Source organism: Anastrepha obliqua, chromosome 4, assembly GCF_027943255.1.
Source record: "Anastrepha obliqua isolate idAnaObli1 chromosome 4, idAnaObli1_1.0, whole genome shotgun sequence".
Lineage (NCBI taxonomy): Eukaryota > Metazoa > Arthropoda > Insecta > Diptera > Tephritidae > Anastrepha > Anastrepha obliqua.
The window spans coordinates 56,898,765-56,924,509 of NC_072895.1; the positions used below are offsets into that span (position 1 = coordinate 56,898,765).

At 34.7% G+C, this 25,745-nt stretch overlaps 3 protein-coding genes across 8 annotated transcripts in view; all 3 read right to left on the minus strand.

Moving 5' to 3' along the window:
* Nucleotides 1-1,265: 1,265 nt before the first annotated feature.
* On the minus strand, nt 1,266-5,163 carry LOC129244646 (cullin homolog 1). Of its 5 annotated transcripts, none has more exons than XM_054882394.1 (4): nt 5,148-5,163; nt 2,988-4,003; nt 1,873-2,907; nt 1,266-1,811 (listed from the first exon to the last, which is right to left on the minus strand). In XM_054882394.1, exons 2-4 carry the CDS (start codon nt 3,840-3,842, stop codon nt 1,410-1,412), a joined length of 2,292 nt encoding a protein of 763 aa, XP_054738369.1. In that variant the 5' UTR covers nt 3,843-4,003; nt 5,148-5,163; the 3' UTR covers nt 1,266-1,409. The 5 variants fall into 5 exon arrangements, with proteins under 5 accessions (XP_054738369.1, XP_054738365.1, XP_054738364.1 ...); XM_054882390.1 differs by lacking the exon at nt 5,148-5,163 and adding an exon at nt 4,885-5,038 and having other exon boundaries at nt 2,988-3,987; XM_054882389.1 differs by lacking the exon at nt 5,148-5,163 and adding an exon at nt 4,885-5,038.
* A 2,397-nt stretch (nt 5,164-7,560) lies between these two features.
* LOC129243878 (uncharacterized) lies at nt 7,561-8,537 on the minus strand. Its single transcript, XM_054881286.1, has 2 exons — nt 7,997-8,537; nt 7,561-7,933 (listed from the first exon to the last, which is right to left on the minus strand). Exons 1-2 carry the CDS (start codon nt 8,488-8,490, stop codon nt 7,777-7,779), a joined length of 651 nt encoding a protein of 216 aa, XP_054737261.1. The 5' UTR covers nt 8,491-8,537; the 3' UTR covers nt 7,561-7,776.
* A 9,929-nt stretch (nt 8,538-18,466) lies between these two features.
* The window catches only part of LOC129243876 (putative uncharacterized protein DDB_G0282133), a 219,843-nt gene continuing 212,564 nt past the window's right edge, over nt 18,467-25,745 (minus strand). For both annotated transcript variants that reach the window (XM_054881283.1, XM_054881284.1), the window contains exon 6: nt 18,467-19,394. In XM_054881283.1, the coding sequence (XP_054737258.1) occupies nt 19,191-19,394 (204 nt within the window). In that variant the 3' untranslated portion in view covers nt 18,467-19,190. The remainder of the gene's footprint in view (nt 19,395-25,745) is intronic.

Genomic DNA, 25,745 nt, shown 5'->3' on the forward strand with positions numbered 1-25,745 from the left:
TGTACTCAAGATTTTGTTTTTAATTTTCTCTCAAAATCCTTCTGTTAAAATAAAAATCATGCGTTTATCGTTTCCCTTAAAATTCACCAAAAAAAAAAAATAATAATAGTCGGGCAGCGGCCAGAAAATTTCAATGCAGTTCACTCGGAAGTGAATTACGGAACCTGTTGAATAATCGTCCAAACTGACTTCCTTTTTGATTTGAATCACAACATGCATTGAAGTGTTTTCCAACATAGGCTTCCCTTTAGATCACAGACGAATTGGCAGAAAGCTAATTGGGTTCGTATAATAGTTCGCAATACCTCTTAAATTCTATATATCTATATTCGCCTAAGGATAGAAAACTGGAACATTGATATGTTGGGTCTAAACTCCCAAACGACGGTATGCAAAAACCTTTTTTTAGTTTATTACATATACATATATGCTGACACCCTTTATTGGGTGTTTGGGCGAACTCCTCCTTCTATTTGAGGTTGGTGTTTTCTCATTGATGGAGGTTAATTTTTTGTCGCCTCCGAACGGCAGAGATGGCTTTTAAGAAGAGATTTTTTGGGCAGAAAAACACTTGGAGGTTTGTCAATGCCTGCTGAGGGGCGACTACTTTAGAAAAAACCTTTCTATTACTTAGCCATTCGGCTAAGGCGGCCGACCTCTTTGAATAGGTGCATATATGAATTTGTGGCAATCTTGACATCTCGGCCTGACATTGTCGCCCATATCAATGTTAAAATATCAAACTCGTTTGTCCAAATTAAATATATACATATGTATGTATATGAAAATTAATACGAAATCTGAATCAGAACTATTTTCGAAAATTTCCAATTTGAAATTTAAAAACAAAAATGTAACCGTAACCTCAGTGAGAAAAATTTTAGTTATCTAACATTTTATCAGTCAAAAAGCCACCCTATTCAATACCTGTTTCCAGCACCATTAAACTTATTTGTAATTTTTTATAACAGTTATACTGGAGTCGTTCCTTTGTGAACGAAATCCTCAGCAACCTATTTGTCTTTTATGTGCGCTTGGTAATTGAGGTAATTGAAAAAATAGATTTGGCAAATTCCCACCGATGATTTAAAGGGGTCAAGAGAAAGTAGACCGCAGTTCAAATTCAGTGTAGCTCAGCATTTACGTCGTATTTAAACATATGCATTGAAAATTACTTATTTTATTTTATTTGCATTACATATCCGATGAATCTAATAATGAAAAACATACAAGTAAGCTCAATTAGCAAGTAATTTAACTTCGAATTAAACTGAATGACCACATGAGCGTGATTTTTTTATTGTTTAACAGAAAATTGAAATATAAAATAATTATCATCGCGATGCACGAGTTGTTTTTATGTGCAGTTGTGATTGAGTTTACTGACTTCAATGATTTAAGTAAAACATTTATGCCAAATAACTGTAAGTATCCTTCTGTCCCTCCATACGCTCCAGATACTCCTTTTCAATCAGAATATCAATGCATTTCTTAATCACCTGCACCTTAGGTTTGAAGCGAGACGCCAACTGGTTGAGTACCTCAGTAATAAGCTGTGTATGGTTAAGCTTCTTACGCATTTTCATTATTCGTACAATGGCGGCTTGTATAAGCATTTTACGATCTTCCTCAATATGCTTATGAATTGCTTCTTGCTCCACTTTGAGCTCAGTCTTTAGTGGTTGATTGATGTTAATACGAAGCTTCTTGTTTTTATAATCCAAGAATAACTCCATCACAGAGTTGGGATTGAGCGAATTCTCATCATCAGCGCAAACAAGCAGCTTTGCTTTCATTAAAATCTGCAGCACCTGTAGATCGTTTAGCAGACAGTAAATGAATGTAACATGTAAATGTAAAAAAAAACATTACCTGTTTCAGATGTTCTAAGCTAATTTGGGTATTTTCTTGTAATTGCTGTAAAGTAAATTTTGTTTGGTCATTGAATTGTAAGAGCACAGCCATTTGAAACGTGCTTGCCTGCAAGGTATACCGATTTCGGAAACAATTTGTAACCAAATCACCCTTGCACAAATTATACAGCCAATTCAGTTTGCGGCCTGAATGCCGATTAGCATAGAATTCATTAAACTGTTGTACAGAACGCTCCAATTCTGAGGGCAACAAAAATGTGGTGCTCTGGTTAAATGGCCACGAACCCGATGACAATACTTCAATGCTAAAATCTATTTCTTGTGGTATTCTTGAGTTTACTAAATGTTGCTTGAAGCTTGCATTCAAATCCTTGGATAGCCCAATGTCTTGGAACATGCGTTGCAATTTAATGGTGTATTCATAACCGCAAGTTTGCTTCAATTTGGAAATCATTATCGCCTCGGCATCATCAGAAGCAGATGTATGATATACCAGACGTTTGGCAAGCATTTTTGAGTAGAACTTTTGGAATACGTCCTTGTCCTCAATGTATTTAAAAACTACCATTACTTGGTTCAGATTATCTTCGAGTTCCTTATCTTCGGGATTCTTGGAAGATTTCTTCAGCAACAAGTCACAATATTTGGCAAGCAATTCTGGTGATTTGTTGGCGCTAATTGCCTGTGTTACTTCGTTCAAATTAATGAATCTCTCGCATGCCTTGTCAAGTGCTGCCACAAAACCATTGTCGTTGTTAAAGGCCATCACCACGAGACCATGGTATTTCTTATGTACTTCTAATATGGTTTGCACGTACAATTTAGGATCGTTGGCTGCTTCGGCACCAGCTTTCTTTATGGCCTCTGTGCCTTGCTCTAATATGTGATCACCCAATATACGCTTAAGATCGGCTAAATTTTCCGGATTACGTGCAACTAAACTGTACATGCGTTTTAAATCATCATTTTTATTGTCGTTAAGAAATTTCTGAAACTCGGCACGAAATCTCTCCAGGTGCTTCTCAATTAATGCCTGTTAAACGGGATATTAGAAAAATTAAAACTATATAAAATTACTAATTTAAATATATGGTTCACTCCATATATTCATACCTGTTCGCACGTCTTGATCAATATATTATGTGTGCTCTCATGTAAATAAGAAAACTCGTCACGATTCACTCGTTTGCTTTCTTCGTCAAGGCGATCTTCCACATGTTTCAGATAATCAGATACTGAATAGCTGCTAAGATACACCTCAGATTGTTTTTTGTAAAACTCTGCAGTTTTCTTTATAAATTTATTCTCAAAGTGCTCTCTGTAAACGGACAATTTCTTGGAATTATCAGAGTCTGATTCTTCTTCATTGAAGCCCAATTCGACGTATGAATTTATGACACTCTTAATGAGGTGGCGATTTATAGTTTGAGAGTTACGTTCCTCCTCAATGGATCGTAATACGGCGTTTGTAACTGATTCATTCAGGGTTCGGAACAGATTTTCCTTCCACGTGACCAAGGCTAGTCTATATACGTCATAAATACCTTTCTGACCTTCTTCGCATTCTCTTTTCACCCAGTGTCTGTTTAAATAACTGCAAATGCCATTTAAAACCTTGCTTGAAAACTGATACGATTCCCATTGTTTGGTGTAGTGTGTCAGCAGTATTTCTTCACCCTCAATATTATCAAACGCCTTCTGTAATCCGGTTAAATAGGTTTTGAGGAACTCTTTGAGACGGTCATATAGCTTCTTGCCGACCAACTGTGCCCCACCTGCCCGTGCCGTCGACCGTTGCACAGTATTCACACTTGTGCAATAGTTATAGACGTATGTGTACAGGTGCATATACCGATCGGTCGAGAGGTTAGATTTCTCTGGCTGAAACACTTGCTTAATGCCATCCTCCAGATCGTTCCATATTTCATCGAGACTTGTTGGTCTCACTACGGCGTTGGGACGTTGCATTTTCTTGGCTAGGGGCGTTGATGCGCAAGAAGTGATGCGTGTAGACGTCGCAGATTGAGGCGATAACGGTGCTTGCTGCTCGTTCGCTTGTCTTTTTAGGGCCTTGGTCCTCTTTATTTTTGTTGAACTTATGATTGGATAATCTCTGAATAAATTAAAAACTAAAAGAAAGTTATATACTAAGTACATGTATATGTACATATATAAACATGTGAATTCAAAAATGTCCGTAATTATAAAAATGAACCTTCAATTTACCTAAAAACAAAACAATTTACGCTCAAATAAGTCTTTGTTTAAACTAAAGTTTTTCTGAGGGCAAAAAGTTAGGAAATATAAACGATGACTTTTCTTTTTCTACTTATTTTTTTCTGTTGCCATATCGTGTTTTTTAATGTATTCGTAAAGTTTTATATATTTAAATATGCAATTTTTACGATGCCAACGACATTTCTAAATTTTATATCACTAATTTCACAAGCTCTGTCAATTCAAATTGGTATTATTTTTGCATAAAGATTGATTTTCCCTTTATAATGGTGTACACAAAAACATCTGGCAACAGCCTTCCAACTTTCCAATTTAATTAATATTACCTTGTATAAGCTATATTTTTCTCACTCATACTAACATATTACTACTCCATATGGAATGAGGAAGTAATATGATAAGAAAGAGATACCTTGATTTTGCAAACACTTTCCGAAACAATTTAATTTTAACTTTTTTCCCCAATTCTAACTACAAAGGTTTACAAGTTTTGCTGGGGTCAACAATTTTGTGACCTCGGTGCAGTTACTTGGCTTCCAATTTGCACTTAAATATGGTATTAAATTTTCTGATTTTTGCATTACACCACACATTATATTCCAATTCAACTAGATTAATGAAAACCATGAAAAATAGCCCCACACACGAGCTTATATATGCACATATGTATATGCATATGTATGTTCCAGAACAAGCATTACCAATTTGTTTTTTTCTAGAGTATGCACATTTCTTAATGTTCATAACTACAATATTATCTATTTTCAATTACCTTTTACACTATTAATTTAGTTCTACTGGTATACTTTCAATATTTTATAAATTTGTTGTGGAAATAGTTCACGCATAATTGTCTTTGTATACAAAAATGAAATGATTTCTTATGCCTTCACAAAACGATGACACACGACACACAATCACGCAAGTATACAGTACAGTCTTGTTTCAAGTGGGCTTTCATTTTATGGGAAATGGTTTGGAATAAAAATGCATTGCACCGAATATAATGTATCTTTTTTAATTTATCAGACTTACTTCTTAGTGCCTTATACAACTTGGACGCTACTAGTTTAGGAAATGTTGAATATTACATCTATATTGATTGAAATGATACATTTTTTTTAAATAATTTATTTATATATTTTCAAAGAAATTGGGTAGCACACGTATTTCCATGCATTGGAAATACGTTTTAAGGATGCCACATTTAATTACGATCAATCAATCATTTTAAATCAATGGTATATTTTATGTTATATTAATTTTCCACAGATGATTAATGGAATTGTAAATCAGTTATATTTTTTAAATATTTTACAATAATAGAGATATTGGTCACAATAATATATTTCAAACATAAATAAAGCGGTTGAGGTACATTGGGAAGTCGGTGTTACCATACTTTGTATAATTTCAAACATAAAACTTATTTTTGTAATATAAAAGGTATATTCACGTATTCCTCGGACTAAAGGTGCTGGCCCAATGCAGGCTGGTTGTGCCTGCTTGATTTCGATAACAAAATAAATAAATGGTAGGTGTACTCAATTCCTAATATCAAACAAGAAGATAGAAAAAAAAGATTACGCCTTCCGGACTCGATGTGTCATCAGGCTCCATGAATAAACCCAACAACAGGAACGCCAAGCAAGCATATGCAGGCTGCATTAGGCCTGCACCTCAAGTCTAGAGATACTGCCGGAGTGAGAGAATAACGCTAAACAGTACGACCCGATTTACACGAGGAGACATCTGGAAGGGAAACATTTTGTTCAAGGGCGAAGGACGGTCGGGGAAGAGAGAAGGGATTTTGTCTCCCGTACTCGGCGACACGCTTTGCTCTTCTTATTCGTATTTCTTATCTTAAAGCAATTTTTGACAGTTGCTTCATTCGCTTGCATTCATTCTTTTGTGGAAGAAAGTTCTAAGTTATGTGTTGGTTTTCAATCAAACGGAAGATAACAACGATGACAAACATCCGAACGCTGCTTGGGAAACGCACGATTATTTTTGCTAGTAAAGTAGGAAAATTTAAAATAGTTATGGGACATGTTTATGTTGATTTCTAATTTTTCCCTGCATTTCTAGATACCCAAGTTAATTTTAAGTTAATTATTTACATATGAAGTATTTTTAATTTAATTTTTTTTATTCAAGTATAAGAATTTATAAATATATTTCAATAAAAAAAAAACAACAAATTATTTATTATTTAACCAGTTTGCATTTTTCATTCATATATTTAAGAAACTGTGTCGAACGCTCTCTGCTTTACATGTAAGCGCGTGCTAGAATACATCCGAACCAGACGATGCTAAAGTATTAAATGTCAAAATGTCGCGGAAACATTTTTGCCCGTGTGTACGCGAATGAAACATCAAAAGAGAATTTCCAGTGTCTCCCTTCCAGATGTCTCCTCGTGTAAATCGGGACTACGGAATAGTTTTTTTTGTAAAAAATGGAAGCTTCTGACAACTACAACATAAATATGAAAATTTATTTACAAAATAAGGAAAATTAATAAACAAGTAACACGGCATTCAATAAAAAAAAAAACAATATCCATTTAAATTTCAATCCTCTCCCTTTAGGTTAATTAACTATTTAGGCAAACGTTATTTCGTCGCCACTGGAATTCGCTTCACTTGACAGTTGTTGTTGTTGTCATAAAGTTAGTTCCGATTTCAGCTAATGCTTCCGTTCCGCCGGCTTCCTGAGAAAGGTGCTACAATTTAAAGTTCTATATACACACATACATTTGACAACAAAAAACGTGAGTATATAAAGAATATTTAGGGTAATATTTTTGGACAACACACAAATTTTGTAAACAAACTCAGTTGATATGTCTGTCGCAAGTGATGGCAAATTTTCCGTTCGTTACCTTCTTTGCGTTTTCTTCGCTTTGCGAGAGATTTTTTGCTTACGCTCTTGATTGGGAGTGATGGCTTATTTTCTTATCGAACTCAACTATTTACCTGTAAAACTTTGTCGGACTAAAATTCTGGCAAGATAAAGCCTTGTTCGCTCCCTTAAGAAAGCGCCCATTTTACTAGTTTTTGAAGAACGGTACCGATTTCCAGCCAATCATGGAATCCTTTTTATCATGGATTTTCAGTAAATTCGGACAATTACAGGATTGTAACTAAAATTATATGCAATTTGAATATATTTGGCTGGTGCACAAAGTTTCGTATTGACATATGTTGTAGTTTTGAACAGTTTAGAGTACTTGCAACAACAATTGTTAATAATACTTGTACGGTACCTTGCGAATCCCCTAAATATATTTAGCGGTTTGAAGTTAACCATAAACGTCACTGTTCCCAATACCCCAAATGAAACGAAGAGAACAAATGTTATTACGGACTAAATAATGCCACTTTCTAGGTGGATTAAACGAAACGTGGGAGCAAATAACATGCATTTAAATATTTTTTAAACACAATTATATTCATAAATATTTTATTAGTATCACAAATTGGTTTCGAGTAGAATATATCAAACGAAAAATAGTCTTACATGATATTCGTGTCTACCTTAGCAAAGATTTCAGAACCATCGAATAAATATTGTATAGTAACATATCAGGCAATTCAAAAACGTTATGTTGATAAGAATATCGTTTAACGTAAGATAAGTAACATTTTAGTGTACTCAAATCTCATAATATTCGAATTTGTTGGCGACTAAGTTCAAACAAAGTTTGATCTTCATCATCACTATTACCATCTTCAATAGAAACTGGCAGAGGTACCAACTCTTGTGTACTGCGATCCCCTTGTACTCCATATTTACGTTCTGCACGTGATAAACGCAGCCTGTAAATAATCAAATTCCTAAAACATCATTTATAAATTATATTTTTCAAGTAGCATAGTCACCTATATACTCTTACTACAATAAAGAACATTGCAACACCACTAAGCGTAAGAAATATGTAGAATCCTTTTATATATGAATCTGGTATATCATTATCATCAAAGTTGAGATTTGCCGGCTTTAAATGGTATTTTGTTTCTTCAGCTATATTTAGCAAATGCTCTTTGCGTATTAACGTTTTTTCATTTGGCGCACGAGATGGCAGTTTCTGTTGCTCTCCCACAGCCGTACTGCCTTTGTCAGCAGTTGCTGCACTTGCATTTTTTGCTGTTGCTGCTTCTTGCTTACCAACTTCAATTGCTTGTTTAGGGCTTTTATCAGTGGCGACAATATGTAACTCAGTTTCATGGTCTTTTACATCTTCTTTCACAACTTCGCTATCTAGGGGAAGATCTTTCTTTATTGTCTGATTCGACGCAGCTATGTTGTTAACAGTTATCACCAGTAAACACAACAGCAGTAAACTACAGTTATCCACTAATTTTAGTATTTCCATTATATGTTTTTATGCTGCTCCTGCAAAATATTATTTATTTCATTTGGAATAAGTATAACTTAATTATCATATATGCACCTTTGTAAAATACACAATCCAATCACACATCATTTTCGCTTCTAGCGAAACAAATGTTTTCCTTTTTTAAAATAGTGATGCCACATTTAAAATTTTTTGTTAGAGATATTCAAGAGTAAAATGTAAAACAGTGTTACCACTATCAAAACCTTATGTTTTACATATCGTTTGCATACGACAATTTTGCATAGCAATTCACACGTTTTTTAAAAACTGGTTAATTTGGCGGCGTTTCGCTGTATTTCACGGAAGAAAGCAAAACCTAATCACACAGGAGCGTACAATTCGAAGAAAATTATTTTCATTTCGAGATTTTGGCAAGGGTTTTTAAAATCTTATTATAATCTACGCCACACTCAATTGTAAGCCCAAACAAATCGAAGCCGGAGGAAGTAACTTATGCCTAACAATACAAACGATGGCTGCTTTTATTCGTTCCCACGACAGTCGGTTCTATGTAATTGAAATGACCCGGATTTATACCCGGCCAAGGACTGTTACTTCAGCAGCATTCCCTGTATATCTATGGGGAATGTTTGTGTTGCAACTACAACAACAACAACAACACTGTTTAAAAACTGCCCGGACCCCTAGATTACACAGTCGATTTTTTTTTCTTTTTTAATTTTTTTTCAATTGTCTTTAAAGCATTGCCTTGTGTATATCCAAGGTTAAAATTCAATTCGCTCATTATATTTTTTACAAATAAGGTCCAAGATAAAGTAAGTGCCAAGACTTACGAAGGTAATTCTTACACAAAAAATTAATTGGATTATAAAAAAATTGAGAATAATTCTAATTTCTACAGTACTAAGATCTTCCAAATCATTAAAAAATGATTGAATGAATGCCTAGATAGAGTGGAAAATGGCGATATAGTATCCTCCTCACACTGACAGTTTCTGCAGAAGTCATGTGTTTGCACGCTCATCTTCTGGGATAATAAGAATCAGTTCAGATTGTTTTTTTTTTTTTGATTGTTGGATACAGTTGGTTGTGTGGCCTTGGTTGTAAATGTAATTGAAAGCCCACTTTATTTAGTACATTTTCCCTTAATTTTTCTACAATGAATTGAAAGCACCAATAATTTGATAATTTACCGGCCCTTAACTCTATATCGGTGATTTCGATTCGCTATGTGTTAGCGAGTGGTGAATAGATGAAACTACTGGCATACCTAAACACATGTTGGCATCACTGCAGCTATCAAAAATTATATTTGTTTGGAAGAGCCTAATTAATATTAGTGAGACCCCGTTCATACAGGGAAACATTTGTTGCTTCAACGCGTTACTATCTTTTATTTTTATACAATATATTTTTTATTAACTCATCTCAAAGCATAAACAGAATAACGCTTAGCTATTACAATGAGTATAATATAAAGATATTAACGAGCAATTTTCATCAAACAAAGAGAAGAAGGAAAAGCTACGGTGCCTCACGAAAAAAAGCCACGAAATCCTTGTGGACAACCAAACAATTACTAGGGAGATCCTGGGGCCTCAGCCGTAGTATGGCCCACTGGATATACACCCAAATGGTTAGACCAATCATACTGTATGGGGCACTAGTATGGTGGAGCAAATCTATCCAACAAACAGCGATAACCAAACTGGGAAAAGTACAAAGGCTTGCTTGCCTATGCATCACAGGGGCTATGCGAACTACCCCAACAGCTGGCATGGAAGCACTCCTTAATCTCCCACCACTTCATATAGCAATCCAAGAAGAAGCAGCTACCCAAGCACTCACGCTACACATGAAAGAAAATTTCAAATTGGGCAACCTCACCGGTCACCTAAATATCCTAAATAAAATCAAAAACACCATAAGCATGGCTCAAGTTTCAGACCACATTGACCCAACCCTCTGTTTCACAAAAGGATACACAGTTACCTTTCCTGAGAGGATCGAGTGGAAAACAAACCCGAAATGGATGAATGATGATTCACAAAAATGGTACACTGATGGATCAAAAACACCTTATGGTGTAGGAGCAGGAGTAGTGGGACCCAGAATCCACAAATCATACACTCTCACCAGGGACACCACTATCTTCCAAGCGGAACTATACGCAATAATGGAAGCAGTAAACATCATGCAACGTAGAAACCACAAGAGAGTAAAGATCAAAATGCTCTCGGACAGCCAATCAGTTCTAAAAGCTTTAGATAGCTATACCTACAACTCAAAAACACTCTTAGAATGCCACAAGGCACTCAATAATCTGGCATCCAAAAACAATGTTTCATTAATTTGGGTACCGGGACATGAGGGATATGACGGCAACGAAAAGGAAGACTTTCAAGCCAAAAAAGGGGCAGATGAAAACTTCATCGGACCTAGTCCTATGTTCGGATTCAACAAAAACAACCTAAAACAAAAAGTAAAATACTGGGCCAAAACTCTATTAAATCAGCATTGGAACAATGTAGAGGGTCTTTGACACTCCAAAAAGTTCCTAAGTTTCAACGCTAAAAGAGCTAACATGGCCCTCACGTTAAACAAAAAGAGCATTCGCACTCTCACAGGCGCCCTCACGGGTCACTTCACCTGCAACAAACACTTACATAAATTAGGCATAACTAACACCAGCACCTGCAGATTCTACTGCGAAGATGAGGAGTCTATAGAACATCTCATTATCGAATGTCCGGGGTTGACGCATAGAAGGAAAAGGTTTTTAAACAAGTTCATGTTTACAGATGAAGACCTTCAATCACTCCCTCAGAAGGAGCTGGTACAATTCATAAGCATACTTAACAGTCAATAGACAGCATAGGGTGCACAATAGATCAATATGGTCGCAGTGCTAAAGGGCCACACCTTAACCCTTTACAACCACTAACCATTAACCATTACGGTGCCTCAATATTTATAAATTCGAAATGAATGAACAGCTGCTACTGTATGCCTGAAACAGTTTATGCTCTGAGCCATGGCACGCTTCTTCACCACATAGTATGGATCATGGAAGATGTTCCTCAATACTTAATTTTGGAATTGTTGGATAATAGTAATGCAAGATTGGCTTGAGCATACCTGAATGCCATATGTTCAGACCGGTTCAAGAATTTGGTTACAAAGCAGTAGTTTGTTGTGAGTTGTCAGAATAGAATGTCTGCCGATAAGGTAAAGTAGGTTTTTTTTTTTTAATTTTAATTCCAGCTTTTCACGCTCTTACTTGACACGCGCCCTGCAGAACAGTATGATATGCTGTGGCAACGCCTTTTGTGTTCTCATTCTTCTCAATACTGTTGTTGATTGTAGGCCAAAACTAAACAATTGTAAGCAACGGGCAACACCAATAGATATTTCGCAAAGTAGAAGCAATAAAATTTGCTCTGTATGAAAACGGCCTAATGAAACTTGCCTAATATCAGTGGAGACATTTGGCAGCATTGAAAATAGTGAGTTATACGAGTTTTATGAGGTATAAAAGTATTCGCTAGTAGCCAATCTTGTTGGATAACTTTTTTGTTGCTACCACATGCAGAATTTTCGTCAAACGTACAGAGCCCAAACATAGCGAACAGAGAATCGAATCGAGAGCGAATCGAAATCGCCTATTAATTTTAGACCATCCCAGCTGATTTATCTGATTAGTGTGCCATGTAAATGCAAATTCCTAACACGTAAACCTAGAAATATGTGGCAAGTTGACGCTTTCCGTAAAACCGTTTAAATGAATGAAATAAATTTAGAATTTTTTCCTAATGTTATTGGAAAAACTTATGTAATCTTATTAGGTATGGGAATAAGTTTCCGTCCTTTCCTAGCTAAAGTTACGAATTATTTAAACAATTAATACGTACATTATATTATGTGAAGTATGTGCCACTGGAAGCTGCAACTTTAATCTTTCAGGCAGCATTCGGATTCCTCTAACGAAAAATTCGAGTTTTTTTGACTTGATATATTAATTGAGCCAGTTTGCGATGCTCTCGTAAAATGTGAAGCACTCTCGAATAAGGGCTGACTGCATTGATCAGAACAGATGCTAAAACGAAGGTGCAATGTCTGGGGAATACGGCGGGTTCTTGCCCCTGAATTTTCCAATTTAGTCCTTTTAAGTATTTCTGGATTTAGCAACATGTGACTTGGCATTGTCATGCAGCAAAGCCAGTCTGTCATGTCTACTGTCCCATTCCGGCCGCTTTCTTTGAGAGCTCGATTCAAACGCATTAGCATCTGTCGGTAACGATCACCAATGATATTTTCAGATGGTTTAAAGAGTTCATAATAGATGGCACCCTTCTGATCCCACCAGATGCATAACATAATCTTTGAAGCATGAGTATGTTTTTTCGCTGGTGATGGTCCTGGTTCACCTGGCAGATCCATAGATCCATTTTTCATCGGCAGTAACGATGCGACGCAAAAAACCGTTTCTTTTCGCCCTATCAAGAAGCCTCTCATACGTCACCAAACGTCTCTAAATATCCCTCTTCTTCAATTGATGTGGCACCCAGTTACCTGTTTTCTGGACCATTCCCATCGCGTGCAAACGTTTATCGATGGTTGATCTGTCAACAACCAACTCTTTAGACACATCATCAAGGGTTCGACATGGGTCTTCATCCAATAATTATTGTAGTTGAGTGAGTATCTTTGAATTTTTTTCAGTGCCCCTTCGCGATCCTTATCCCTCACGTCGAAATTGCCACTTTGGAAGCGTCGAAACCGCTATTTACAAGTTGTATTTGATTGAGCATGATTACCGTAAATATTGATCAATATACGACACGTTTCTGCTGCACTTTTCTTTAAAAGGTAATAATGAAGCATGACTTTCCGCAAATGAGTTTTACGCTTCAAGGTAGTAGTTTGGTCAAATACTCATTTTTATAGATATTTTTTAGGATTTTTTTTTTTAAGAAAATAAAGTGCGATCGTTTTGATTTTATAGTATGTTATTATTGATATTCAATAGTTGACAAGCCACCTATCTTTGTTTTAAGACACTTACTTTGGTGCCACACTGCTACAAAAAATATGTCAAAAAAAAAAAAAATTGTTTTTGTATACTATTTGATGTCAATAATACCATACTATTAAAATCAAAACGATGGCATTTTATTTTCTTAAAAAAAATCCTAAAAAATATCTATAAAAATCAAACGAATGTCAACTACTGCGTTCGAGACCTCACTTATACATACACCTTCAAATCACCAGTATAGGTATTACTAGAGCGAACACAAAAATAGTATCAGCAGCGACACCTCTTTTACGAGAACGGAAACTTATTCCCATATTCAATATTATTTACAGGAAACCAAACAATTTATCGTCTCCTTTCTGTGTTAATCTCGTAACTTAATTTTTTTCGAAATTAAGATTTTTAGTGAAAAACACTCCTTAGCACTACTGTTACGTAAAACAAAACATACAATGTTCATAATGATTATAGAATTGTTTTCAGAGCATTTCGATTTTTCTCGTATCTACATGCTCGAGTTCAAAAATCCTCGTACCTATTATAAGTATCGTATCAAATAAGTTATATCTTTTCATAGAAGTTAAGTATCTCTAAACATTTTTATCGATTTACTGAAAATTATGATTTTGTAGATACTAGGTTAACACAGAAAGGGGGCGTCATGCTCGGCTTATGTGAATCTCATATTTGCAGCGCTATATTCAAGTAAGGAAACAGTAAAAAAATGACAGCTTCACGCGCTTTAAAGTTTCATTGTATCAGCATAAAATATTCCTCATTCATTTTATTGTCGAATTTTGCTGACATGACAGTCTTTGACGGGATATAAATCCGGGTCTTCATAGCGACATTTAAATTTATCGCGCCGTTTTGGATGTGGTCAACCGTTTTTGCCGTTGCTTGAATTCGAAACATATCGAAAACATAGATTGATATTCAGTGCTCTTCGAGATCAATTTACTGCACAACTTAATGGAAATATAATATTTCTTCTTTCTTACTACTGGCACATTTAATTGTTTTGTTTTTTCCATTGGCAAGTAATATAGTACAACAACAATATATATAATATATGGCTCAAAATCACCAAGGTGCAAAATTGGCTTTGCTAGCAATTTAATGTCTTAAATCTTGACTTATTTGAGAAAAAAAAATTAATAAATTACTGCAACTAACCTGTTTTGAGTGTACATCAAACAATATAACTAATTAATAAAGCAAATTTTAAATAAAATCAATATATATGCATGGATAATCATTCCGGGAACGCGTCCTAATGTACAATCTTCAGCAACAAGTCCAAAATTTAATATAAAAATACCTCAAATTTACCCATTTCATTACTTAATACACCGTATTTTTTATACAAAATTTACTTTTAGAAAGGATACTAAAATATTATTTATTTTTAACTATAAAAATGTCCAAAATAGTTTGTCCGATACCGCACAAGTCATTTCAGTGAACGTATCGATAATAGATCAAAAATAATTTTAATTGAATGCAGCCATTCGGTGTCTAACGTCAGTCGGGGAAGAAAACAATAAAAAAGCGGGCTGTCAGAGTATTTATCGTCAAATAAAATAAATCTAAATGGTAAGTACCTTTCTATTCATTATTCGTAGAGCGTACATCAATAGTCCGTCAATTCGGGAACGAAATTATTACATTTAATTATTGATGAAATTCTTTTTTACGACACGAAATAACAAAGTAAACTCACATATTTTCCTATTGGCAAACCCAGATCGCATTAAAGATGGCCGCCTTCTAATCAAAGCGCGCGCTTATTTGAAATCGTCATTTCGTGAACGGTCATTTCGGAAACGTTCCCGGACATGATGACACGTTCCCGAAATGACTGTTGCGTTCTCGGAATGATGATTATTATTTCTAAGGGCGAATCATTTACTATTTTTTAATAAATTTATTTTAAAATTTTGTTTCTTTATAATTACAGCATAATGGAAACTCCTAATAAAGAAAAAATAAAAAAAAATCTCAAAAAAAGCTTAAAAGGGATAGGGCAGCTTATTTGCTCCAAAGACAAAAGGCGAATGCTAGAAGAAGAAAGTTTTTGGATAAGATGACTGAAGAGCAGAAAGAAATTAAACGGGCTAAGGACAGAGAATATTATAAAAAAAAAGGCGAGGCTGGTCATGGTAAAGGCCCAATGGATGGTGTAGGAGGATACCTAAAAAGAACAGCTGACAGACATGTATTGGTGGGTAATGATGTTAGAACAGCCTCAGAATTCGCCGATTTGTTCAAAATTGCTGCTATCGAAGTAAAAGTAATCCCAGAAGACAACGTGATTGAGGAGAAAAACCGCGTTCCAAAGTCTCTGGATGCTATTCCAGGTATAATGGGCATAACAAAAGTGTACTGGCAAAAAGGACTAGACGTTTTAATACAATTATATCGATATGAACATTTTCATAAAGAGCTAAAACTATCGAGGCTTTCTAGCCTTTGTAATATGAGTGCAGTTGAACCTGAGGAAGTTTTTATGCCTGCAATTGAATCTCCTGTTGACGAAGAGCCCATGATCACAGATAACGATTTGAGATTCAAAAATAGAGTAAGCATTTATAAATCTGAATACTGGTCATCTTCCTCGGACAATGAAGATTTAGAGACAATATCTCGTCGTCAGCAGATTAAAGTTAAACAGATTGATGTTGAAGCAAATACGTCTTATTGCAAAGAAAATATAAATCCAAATCTCGTATCCCCTGGGACATTCTTGTTTGTTAAAGTTCCTACTGAGAAGCCAAATATTTGCTTCAGATATGTTGCTACCTGCCAGACATGTGTCGATGACGATGATGAAGAAATCTTAGTACCCTTTTTGAGATCTGTGCGTAACAATATTAGAAAATTTAAGCTGGAATCTAAGGATATATCATATATTGATTTTGAGCAAATAATCAGTATTATTCCAACACCGACGCTAAAAAAGAAAAAAGTCAAGAATATTATTATTTTGAGAATGATATTGATGTTTTTGAAAAGTAATAAGTTTTGTAAAAAAATATAATAAATAATATAAATAAATAACTTAGTTCTTTAAACGGTTGTTTGTAATTTAAATATTTCCTTATTTCTACCTAATTATATCAATATCATCATTTCGAGAACATTTTTGTCATTCCGGGAACGGTTGATCATTTTCGGGAACATTACAACATTTCAATAAAATACGCATAAATTGAGGTATTTAATATTATATATATAGATACATACCCATGTTTTTAAACAAAGCTCAAATTATGCGCTTTGTTTGGTTTTTGCGGATTTTATGAAACTTAGGAAAACGTTCCCGAATTGATGGTTTTCTGCAAGATATTTACTACTAAGCAATATAACTAAAAAAATAAAGAATTCTGTGCGCTGCCCTGTGAAGGTTTGAAAATATACAAATTAAGCAACAGTATAAACTAATAGTCATCATTATAGCTTGCAATTTTTTTTGTCATAAAACCGATTTTGAAATTCGCAACCTTGGTGATTTTGAGCCATATACACATTTGCTATCGACTTTTGCACTTAATTGTGAACTGCCGAATTATTTTAAATTTAAAAGTCTCCAAGGCATTTTTTTTATTTTTGAAAATCATAGTCAGCTGCCTGTAATTAGCTGTTTTCTTGCTTGCAGTTCTTGCATGTAAAAATTTATTCAGAAAGACAGGCTATGAGGTAACTAAAGCCCCCAGAGCGTCAGTGTATGTAGGCGACTTACCTTTTCGAACTTTACCAAGAAAAAATAATACAAAACAATAAAACAACAACAAATTAAGTAGATTATTTAAATTTAAAATTATTTATTTAGAGGCTAATCTTTTAACTAAGATACACGTATATGTATATATAAACTAATTATTGTTTAATGGATTTCTATTGCTACTTGTAAGAGGAATTTTATTCCGCAAATTCAAGTAATTTTATTATTTCATGTATGTATATGTATGTATGTATTTATGTATGTATGTACATATGGGGACTATACTTTAAATTGTTTGATTTAAACGATTTGATTTAACATTTACATAAGTATGTATGTATTTAGGTAAAGGTTTCCTTAAGGTTGTAGAAGGCAAAGAGAGACGATTTACAGCCTAACAACTAGCATCACATAGAAAATAATTTATGTATTAACAATACTGCTTTCACACATGCATTCCAATTAAGATAAAACAAAAAATTACAAACAAAAAATTAAGAACATACAAAGTATATACATATGTATTGACATCAATTTATATATATTATACGTATATATTTTGGAATCAACTTTGTATGTATGTATGTGTGTACGTATGTATGTACGTCTTACTATAACATAACTATTCACTACAGTTTCTACTTTGTATTTAAAATACTATTTTTTAAATTTGAAATAATAACCCTATTAACAGTTATACTTGCATATTTATGCTTTTATGAAATTTAATATTAAGGAAAAGGCAGAGGTGATTGAATCCGCTGAGAGTTAATCCTTCTTCTTTCAAAACATATCGATTTATGTTGTTGAACTTTTTACTTTTAAACATGAATTATGTTTGTACGTATATATATATATATGTGTGTACATGTGTGTTTGTAAGATATTTATCCGCATTGTGCATACATACATACATGTATATACGTATGCACTTTTGTATTTATTTATTACGGCACTATGTTCATGTATATGCATTTGCAAACACGTGGCTTTTTTCTCGAAATATTATTTTCCATTCTTTTATTTTGAATATTTTTTTTCTTTTATTTTTAATATTATTTATTCTTTTATTTTTAATATTATTTTATTCTTTTATAGTTAATTTTTCTCGCTAAGCTTTCGTTGTACTCCATTACATTAAATAGTATTAATTTAAATTAAAATAAATGAATTTCTAAATTGTAAATATTTTCGTAGCTAATTTGAATTAAAATTAACAAAAACAAAAATAAAACCAAAACGTATGTGTATATATTTGTTTATCAAAAAAATTGTTTTAAAATATAAATTTCTAAATAAAAAATGATGTACATAATAAAATAATAATATAGCGCATACAACGCTGACACGTTTATGTCACATTTCTTCGCCGAATTGTGATGCCTCTCTAAATTTTTGTCCCACAATCGGCGTGATTTACAGTTTTATACCGTCTCCTAACCCTTCTTTTTTGAGTTGAGACATGGTTTTTTGTTTAGTTTTGAAAAGTTGGGAACTAACCTCAAAACTTCGGGTCAACAGCGCACATCCCTAGGTTTAACGCACAAAACAATTAAATTTTATTCTACTCAAAAACTAACTCAAATTTTTTTTAGCTAAAAGTATCAATTTTATAAAATTATCAATAATAAAATAATCGATCGTCAGACTCCAAAATCAAATAGAATTTTTTACATTTAAAATTTTTGAAATATGTATCTTTTTCGGTGCAATTAATATAAATACGATTGGAACTCTTTTACTCAAACCGGATTTGAGGTTATCAAAACTTGCAATAGTCAGTTAAAAAACAAAAATCTATACGGAAATAATATTATATAGGCAAATTCAAGTTTCGAAAGCTCATTTTTCTTGGTAGTTTACCATTGTCTACTCAATTTTTAGGTTATATTAATATAAATTATTTGCTTATTGTTTTTGTCCTTCTTCTTCTACTTTTACTTCACTTTTGCCTTAGATCATACTGCCGAACATTCGCTTGCCCCTTGTCAATACCAAACTGACCACCATGACCGTGAGTAGAAAGAACACCAGACTCAAAAAAGTTGTTATATAGCGACATCTTTGGCGGAATTTCTTTTCCTTTTCCATTTTGATGCGTAATTGCTCAGCACGCGGCAGGTCCAAAGTAAAATCGGACTCAGGACGTGATGATGGCTGTAAAGAAAGAAGAAGACGACAAGTTAGTGTGTGATTTGTTAGAAGAAGTGGATTTTAAAAAATAATCTTTAAAAAGGGTGAGAAAGAAACATTGTACATATACATATATTGTAGCTATTGATATTTTCTGAGGAGCTTTTTCATGGCAGAAATACGCTCGGAGTTTTCTATTGCCTGCCGAGGGGCGACAGTTATTAGAAAAAACTTTTACTAACATTTACGGCGATTCGAACTTACGCACTCCCGAATGGTATTGCATTTACATTATTATAGTAGATGGCGGTTTTTTGAGCTAAGGCTATGGTTTGCCGCCTGGGTAGTTCACATTTTTGGAGCACGGTTTACGACACTTCTTTGCCTCGCTTCCGTGTCACCTCGTGATACCGACACCCGTCCGCTGTATTATGTCGAAATGCCGATCGTTTCGCCGAGCGTCCCCTATGACGGTAGCTAGGGTTTGCTTTTAAACCTGCGGCTTCTTTAGCAATAGCGGCGGGCTGGCGCTTGAAGTGAGAAAACCTTTGCGTAACTGCAGAATGTGATTCGATCGCTCACATCTGTGCTGCATCACTAACATAATCTCACTTACTTTATCGACAAGTGATGCTGCTATAATGCTACCTTTTCAAGTGGTTCTATGAATATTGAAATTACAGAGCGTATATTAGAACGAAGGCGGATCAGCCAGACAGATTTAAGCAAGATTTGATGGGCCTATGTTGCCTAACTCTAGATCTTAAAGTAACGAATCCGCATAAATCAGCAAACTGCATGATCAGATAATTTTCGAGAGTCGTATACATGTCGCTGCCTGGCGGATTGAGAATGATATTACTAGAATGTGTGAAAGTGTTGCATTCCATAGCCGCCACAACTGTCTGCTATTTTGTCTTGCCGTTTGTACTCCTGCAGTAATGAATTGAGACTCCACCTGTGTCATCCATAATTCTGGCTTTGCGCGCCAAAACGGTTTTGGTATTAACTAAAACTGAGGCAAGCTCTGCTAAGTCTCTTATGGGCAGCATAGTTCTTATCTATGTTGGAGGTTGAGGAAGTTGTTCTGTCGGTGAGACTTTAGTGGCTCCTTTTGCATCCGTTTGATATACTTATACAAAGATTTAAATCAATTCAAGGGTGATAGATTACCAGGTGTGGCTATTCGAAGCTAAATTGTGAGAGTATCTTTGGCCATTGAGATATACCAGTGAACTGTAGGGCTGACCAACTTGCAGGAGAAGGTACCTGCATGACAAACATAAGTAGTTTTATGGGGATACCTCTCACAACTTGTAAGCTTCTTGTTATGGACGCACTAATCAATTCTGTAAATCAAAGATGGATTAGTGCCTGTGAAATTGTTAGGCAAACATGGTCAGGGCTAAATTTACGTTTATCCGAGAATATTATAAAATTGAGTACGCTTCAAATTAAGACCTTAGTAGGAACCCTCTCAGGACATTGTCTCATAGGATACCATGCACCGCTGTCCCTATGTGGGATGCGGCTGCTTAACATAACTTAGAGTAACCCAACTTCGGCCAACACGTCATCGGGGACTCGGCAGTAGAATTCTGCCTGCTCAAACACATTCAGATATGGCAAGACAAGATGCGAAGCTCCCTCATTTTATGGGAAAGCGCGCCCAGCTTGAGTTGGCAACGAAGCAGCATCAGTGATGGCTGCGTTAATTTTTTTCATATATCATCAACGCAAGCTCAATATTTTCCCAATTAAACTGCCGTCGCAACCGATATGATGTAATGCAAATCAGAAGATTCCTTCAAATCAGAAGATTCCTTCAAAATCCCTAAGACCTGGTTAATGATCTGATGTTGGCTATGTATATCGTGCAGTTAATTAATTTACTAATACGTGTCTTGGTAGAAGCTCTAGAATACTAGTGACGTAATAATGTACATCCCTATATACATATATAAACATATAATTGGCGCGTACATCCTTTTTGGGTGTTTGGCCGAGCTCCTCCTCCTATTTGTGGCGTGCGTCTTGATGTTGATCTACAAATGGAGGGACCTATAATTTCAAGCCGACTCCGAACGGCAGATATTTTTTATGAGGAGGCAGAAATACACTCGGAGGTTTGTTATTGCCTACCGAGGAGCGTCCGCTATTAGATAAAACTTTTTCTTAATTTTGGTGTATCACCAAAATTCAAATTCACGCTTTCTCTGAATTCCGAATGGTAGTCACGCATCAACCCATTCGGCTATGGCGACCCTATATACTGCACTATATAAGCGATCGGCTTAAGGGTTGCCAACGTCAGAGGCCAAGGTAAGATTGCAATGAAGAGTTACGTTTGTGATATCCCATAGTGTAATTTTGCATCGTTTTTATACTATAATTTTCTCATCAGGGTTATGATAGAGCCTGAAATTTTTTGGAAGACATTTGGAAATGAAATATTCAATTTGTTTCATTAAAAAAGAAATTAGTTTCAATTAAAATTTACAAAATTAAACCACCCATTATTCTACACATAAGAAACTACTACGTTTCCCCTTTTGAACGCAGTTCTTGAATGGATTGAGTAAACTAAACTTCTATAGCAGTGGATTTTTTTGTCCCATGTGTATTAACACAAGCCAAATTTTGTTTGCATATATTACATTTTGGTCATACATACAAGTATTAGTATGTATATAGTACATTTCGTATATGCCGTTTTTTGGTATTTTCTGCAAGTTATAAATCTAATGCTATGAAAAAAGCAGTATTATTCGTATGAAACCAGTTTTCAGATTATCCAATGAATGTCACTTAATGGGCACCCTTTGATCATAAGGTAACATATTAGCTGCTACTAACTAACATATGTATATATGTGTCTACTAATAAATATTCGCAAACTGGGACGAGACGCTCTTGCGTTTGCCCATTTACATATTTACATATGGATATGTATGTGCGTACATGTGTTTATGTAAATGTGGGCTTGGAAGCACACTGATTGACAGAGTTTGACTAAGGCTAACTGTGATGCGCGTGCGTGTTGAACTGAGCAATTTTGTGCCGCTTGATGGCCGTTAGCGCTGACATTTCGCAATTTTAACGCTGCTGCAATGTATGAATGAACAAGAAATTTGTATATTTAACCTTAGTAACAGTTACGTACATATGTACATATTTTTGAAGTTTTGCTAAAAAATCGATATTTTTTCTAGCATAGCTGCAGTCCAAGCTCAGCGTAAGTTACTGAAGAACTAAATATTTACATAGGATACAATGATTTCATATTGTAAAAGTTAAAGCTATTATAATCAAATAGGTTACTATATCGGGGAAGCATGGGGAAGCTCCACGACGTTATTAAACAGCTTTGAAATTATAGAGTGCCGCATCTATTTCAACTTATTTGGACGGATCCATAGTTTTATGTCGCTTCCGAATATACCTATGTATGTACGGGTAGTTCTTAAGTGGGGCATAGGACTTTAAAATAGCAGATAGTTCTTTAGGAGGAGGATTTTCATTTAAGAAAATGGCCGACCGATCTTAAAACAACTTTTTTGATCGAATCTTGCTCTTAAAATCGGCATCTCAAACTCAAATATACGCGGCAGCTGCAGTCGCCAATCTCTACTTATCACTCCTTTGCTGAAAGTGAAAAAAAAATTTTTTTTTAAGATAAATATGCAGAAATTACCACAAAGCTTTTATTTTACACTTTGTAAAAAATTCATGACGATATTATATATAATTGGTATCTCGTTAGATGAAAATATAGCTTTACTTTTATTTAAGGAGGTATAGTAAAGTGAACATTTTTGAAGCCGTTTTTCTCAGTTTTTTGGTTTGCAAGATTTGAGCCGAGCCCATTTTTTTGGTTACCTGGTTTCGCTCACAAATGTAAGAATTCATAATCTTCGGTTTTTCGATGATCAAGAACTCTACTCAACTTTTTCTGAGAGCTGGTGTCAAACACTATTCAAAATACTTCTGCATCACCAGCCACCATTTTCGATTAGTTTGTGAAAGACGCCAGCCCGACTAATTGGGTTGCATTGCATTACATCAAATTTAGTTGTCTCCATTACAGCAGATAACAGCCCATAACATTACATTCCATTACATCACATTCCCCTTTAAAAAATTAATTAATTTTGACAAAAAAGGGCAAACAGCGCAAAAAAATCCGTAATTTTGTGTTCGCCTGAGTTTACTTAAGAATGAGTTGAGTTATGTATGCTACCTTAAGTAGGTAGTGGGAAGTAGCAGTGGGTCTTTAAACCAACTCACTTAGACCGTTACCGACCCATTGTGATACCAAAGTATCAGGTTACCTGCTGCCCTGCTACTCCTCGTTAAACCATTTTGTTTTAAGTGCAAACCCATTGACCTGACTGAAATTTATGTTATATCCCTAGGGTCATCGGCGTCATACAAGAATGATGAGCCAAAATATGCTATGTTAACCTAGTGGCATACCACGCAGGGCAGTGACAAAGAAGATCTGTGGCAGAGTATTCGTCCTCGTCATTCTTGCAGCTTCTGCAATAGTAGAAAAGAGTTTCATTCAGTCTTTGCGCATGTCAGCCCAGGGGACAGTGGCCTGTGATCAAAGCAACTAACATAGAGACGGTTTTCTTCACTTATTTGAGTGGCTACCCTATTTTGCCTACCTTATTTTACTAACAAAAGTACATTTAAATAGTATCCTTTTAAAAACGTAATTAACAGAAAGATGTAGGCTTAACTTATTGAGTTCTGTATAATGGGCAAATATATACACTATGTAGTGTTTTCTCTTGAAATCATGATTTTCGACTTATGCGGTACCAATTACCTGTCATCACAGAATTTATTGGGAAATAATAAAAATATAAGTTTCATTATACACTGCGTTAAATTTCCCGGTCATTTTCCCGAATCGAATTTCCCGAATGCCGCTGGCCCGAATGTCTAAAATTCCGAATAACCAAAATCCCGAATGCCATTTTCCCGAATGCCAGTTTCACGAATGGCTATGTCCCCGAAAAATAAAATTTTTTTTTTATTAGTAATAAAGGATTTACTGCAATAAATTTTTGTAAAAGTGAACATATACATATTTGTAAACCAATTAGAGCACAATATTATAAGAAATTGCTTTTAAATAATCCAATACTCTGTTTTCTCTTCTATAATTATCGTAGGAAGCTGTGATCGCATGGATTCTGCTTTGAAGCTGATACCATTTCTTCTTTGGTGCAGCTCTTACCGATCTCCCTAAACTTAACTCCGCAATAGCACACTCTGTATCGGCTTGCTCTTTTTGTATTTCTGTCAGAAGGGAGTACAAATCTGGGTGGTGTTTTCCCACTACTATCGCGAATCGGTTATGCCACCCCTCCGAAGTTTCACGCAATCCCAATAAGCTTTTCCTTTACTTCTTTTTGATCGCTGATATAAATGACCGTCCAATATTAATTTCGTCCCTAATATTTTTCGTGCTGGTTCCATTGTGATACGAATATATGTATATTAGAATTAAAATATAAAAATGTTCAAACACTAAAAATTTTATACAAAAATGTCGAGAACAAACAGAAGTTAAAAAGTAGAATGACAGTTGCATTCGTTTCTATGGTAACATTATTCTTCTGTTGGAACCATTTATGCGTCAATTATTTAAAAATATTCGGTAAATTAGTTATTCGGGAAGTTGGTTTTCGGGAAAATGGATTCGGGAAACTGGCATTCGGGAAAATGGCATTCGGGATTTTGGTTATTCGGAATTTTAGACATTCGGGCCAGCGGCATTCGGGAAATTCAATTCGGGAAAATGACCGGATACCGCGTTAAATATCTATTGCACTATGACTTGTTCAACAATTTTGACAATTTTTTTATTAATTTTTTTTATGAAAATATAATTCCTTTTTCTACAAAAACCATACAAATCTAAGCCGCGAATATTATGCAAATTAAAAAAAAAAATGAACAAACTTCCATACAAATTTTACACTTTTTAATTCGAATTTTTAGGAAATTTTTCGTGTATGCAGAATTATAGCCGATGGAATTCTAGAATAATAAAGTGCAATTTTCAAGTGTTTCAAAAATCGCGTTGTTTTCTGACTATTTGTGTTTTGCTGGCTGTCTTGTGCATTTTCTCAATACCCGGAAAACAAATGCTTGATATTTCTTTTATATGGAAGAAACGCCAACATCGTTTGCAAAAAAAATCAAAAAATCAAAAATCAATGCGATTTTTGAGTCACTTAAAACTTGCATCAAAATTCAATGGTGTTGTTGAAATTTTTCTAAATTTGCGCAAAGTTTAAAATTTGGATTCACATGGTTTTTGTAGGAGATTTTCATAAAAAATGACTCAATTTAAATAAA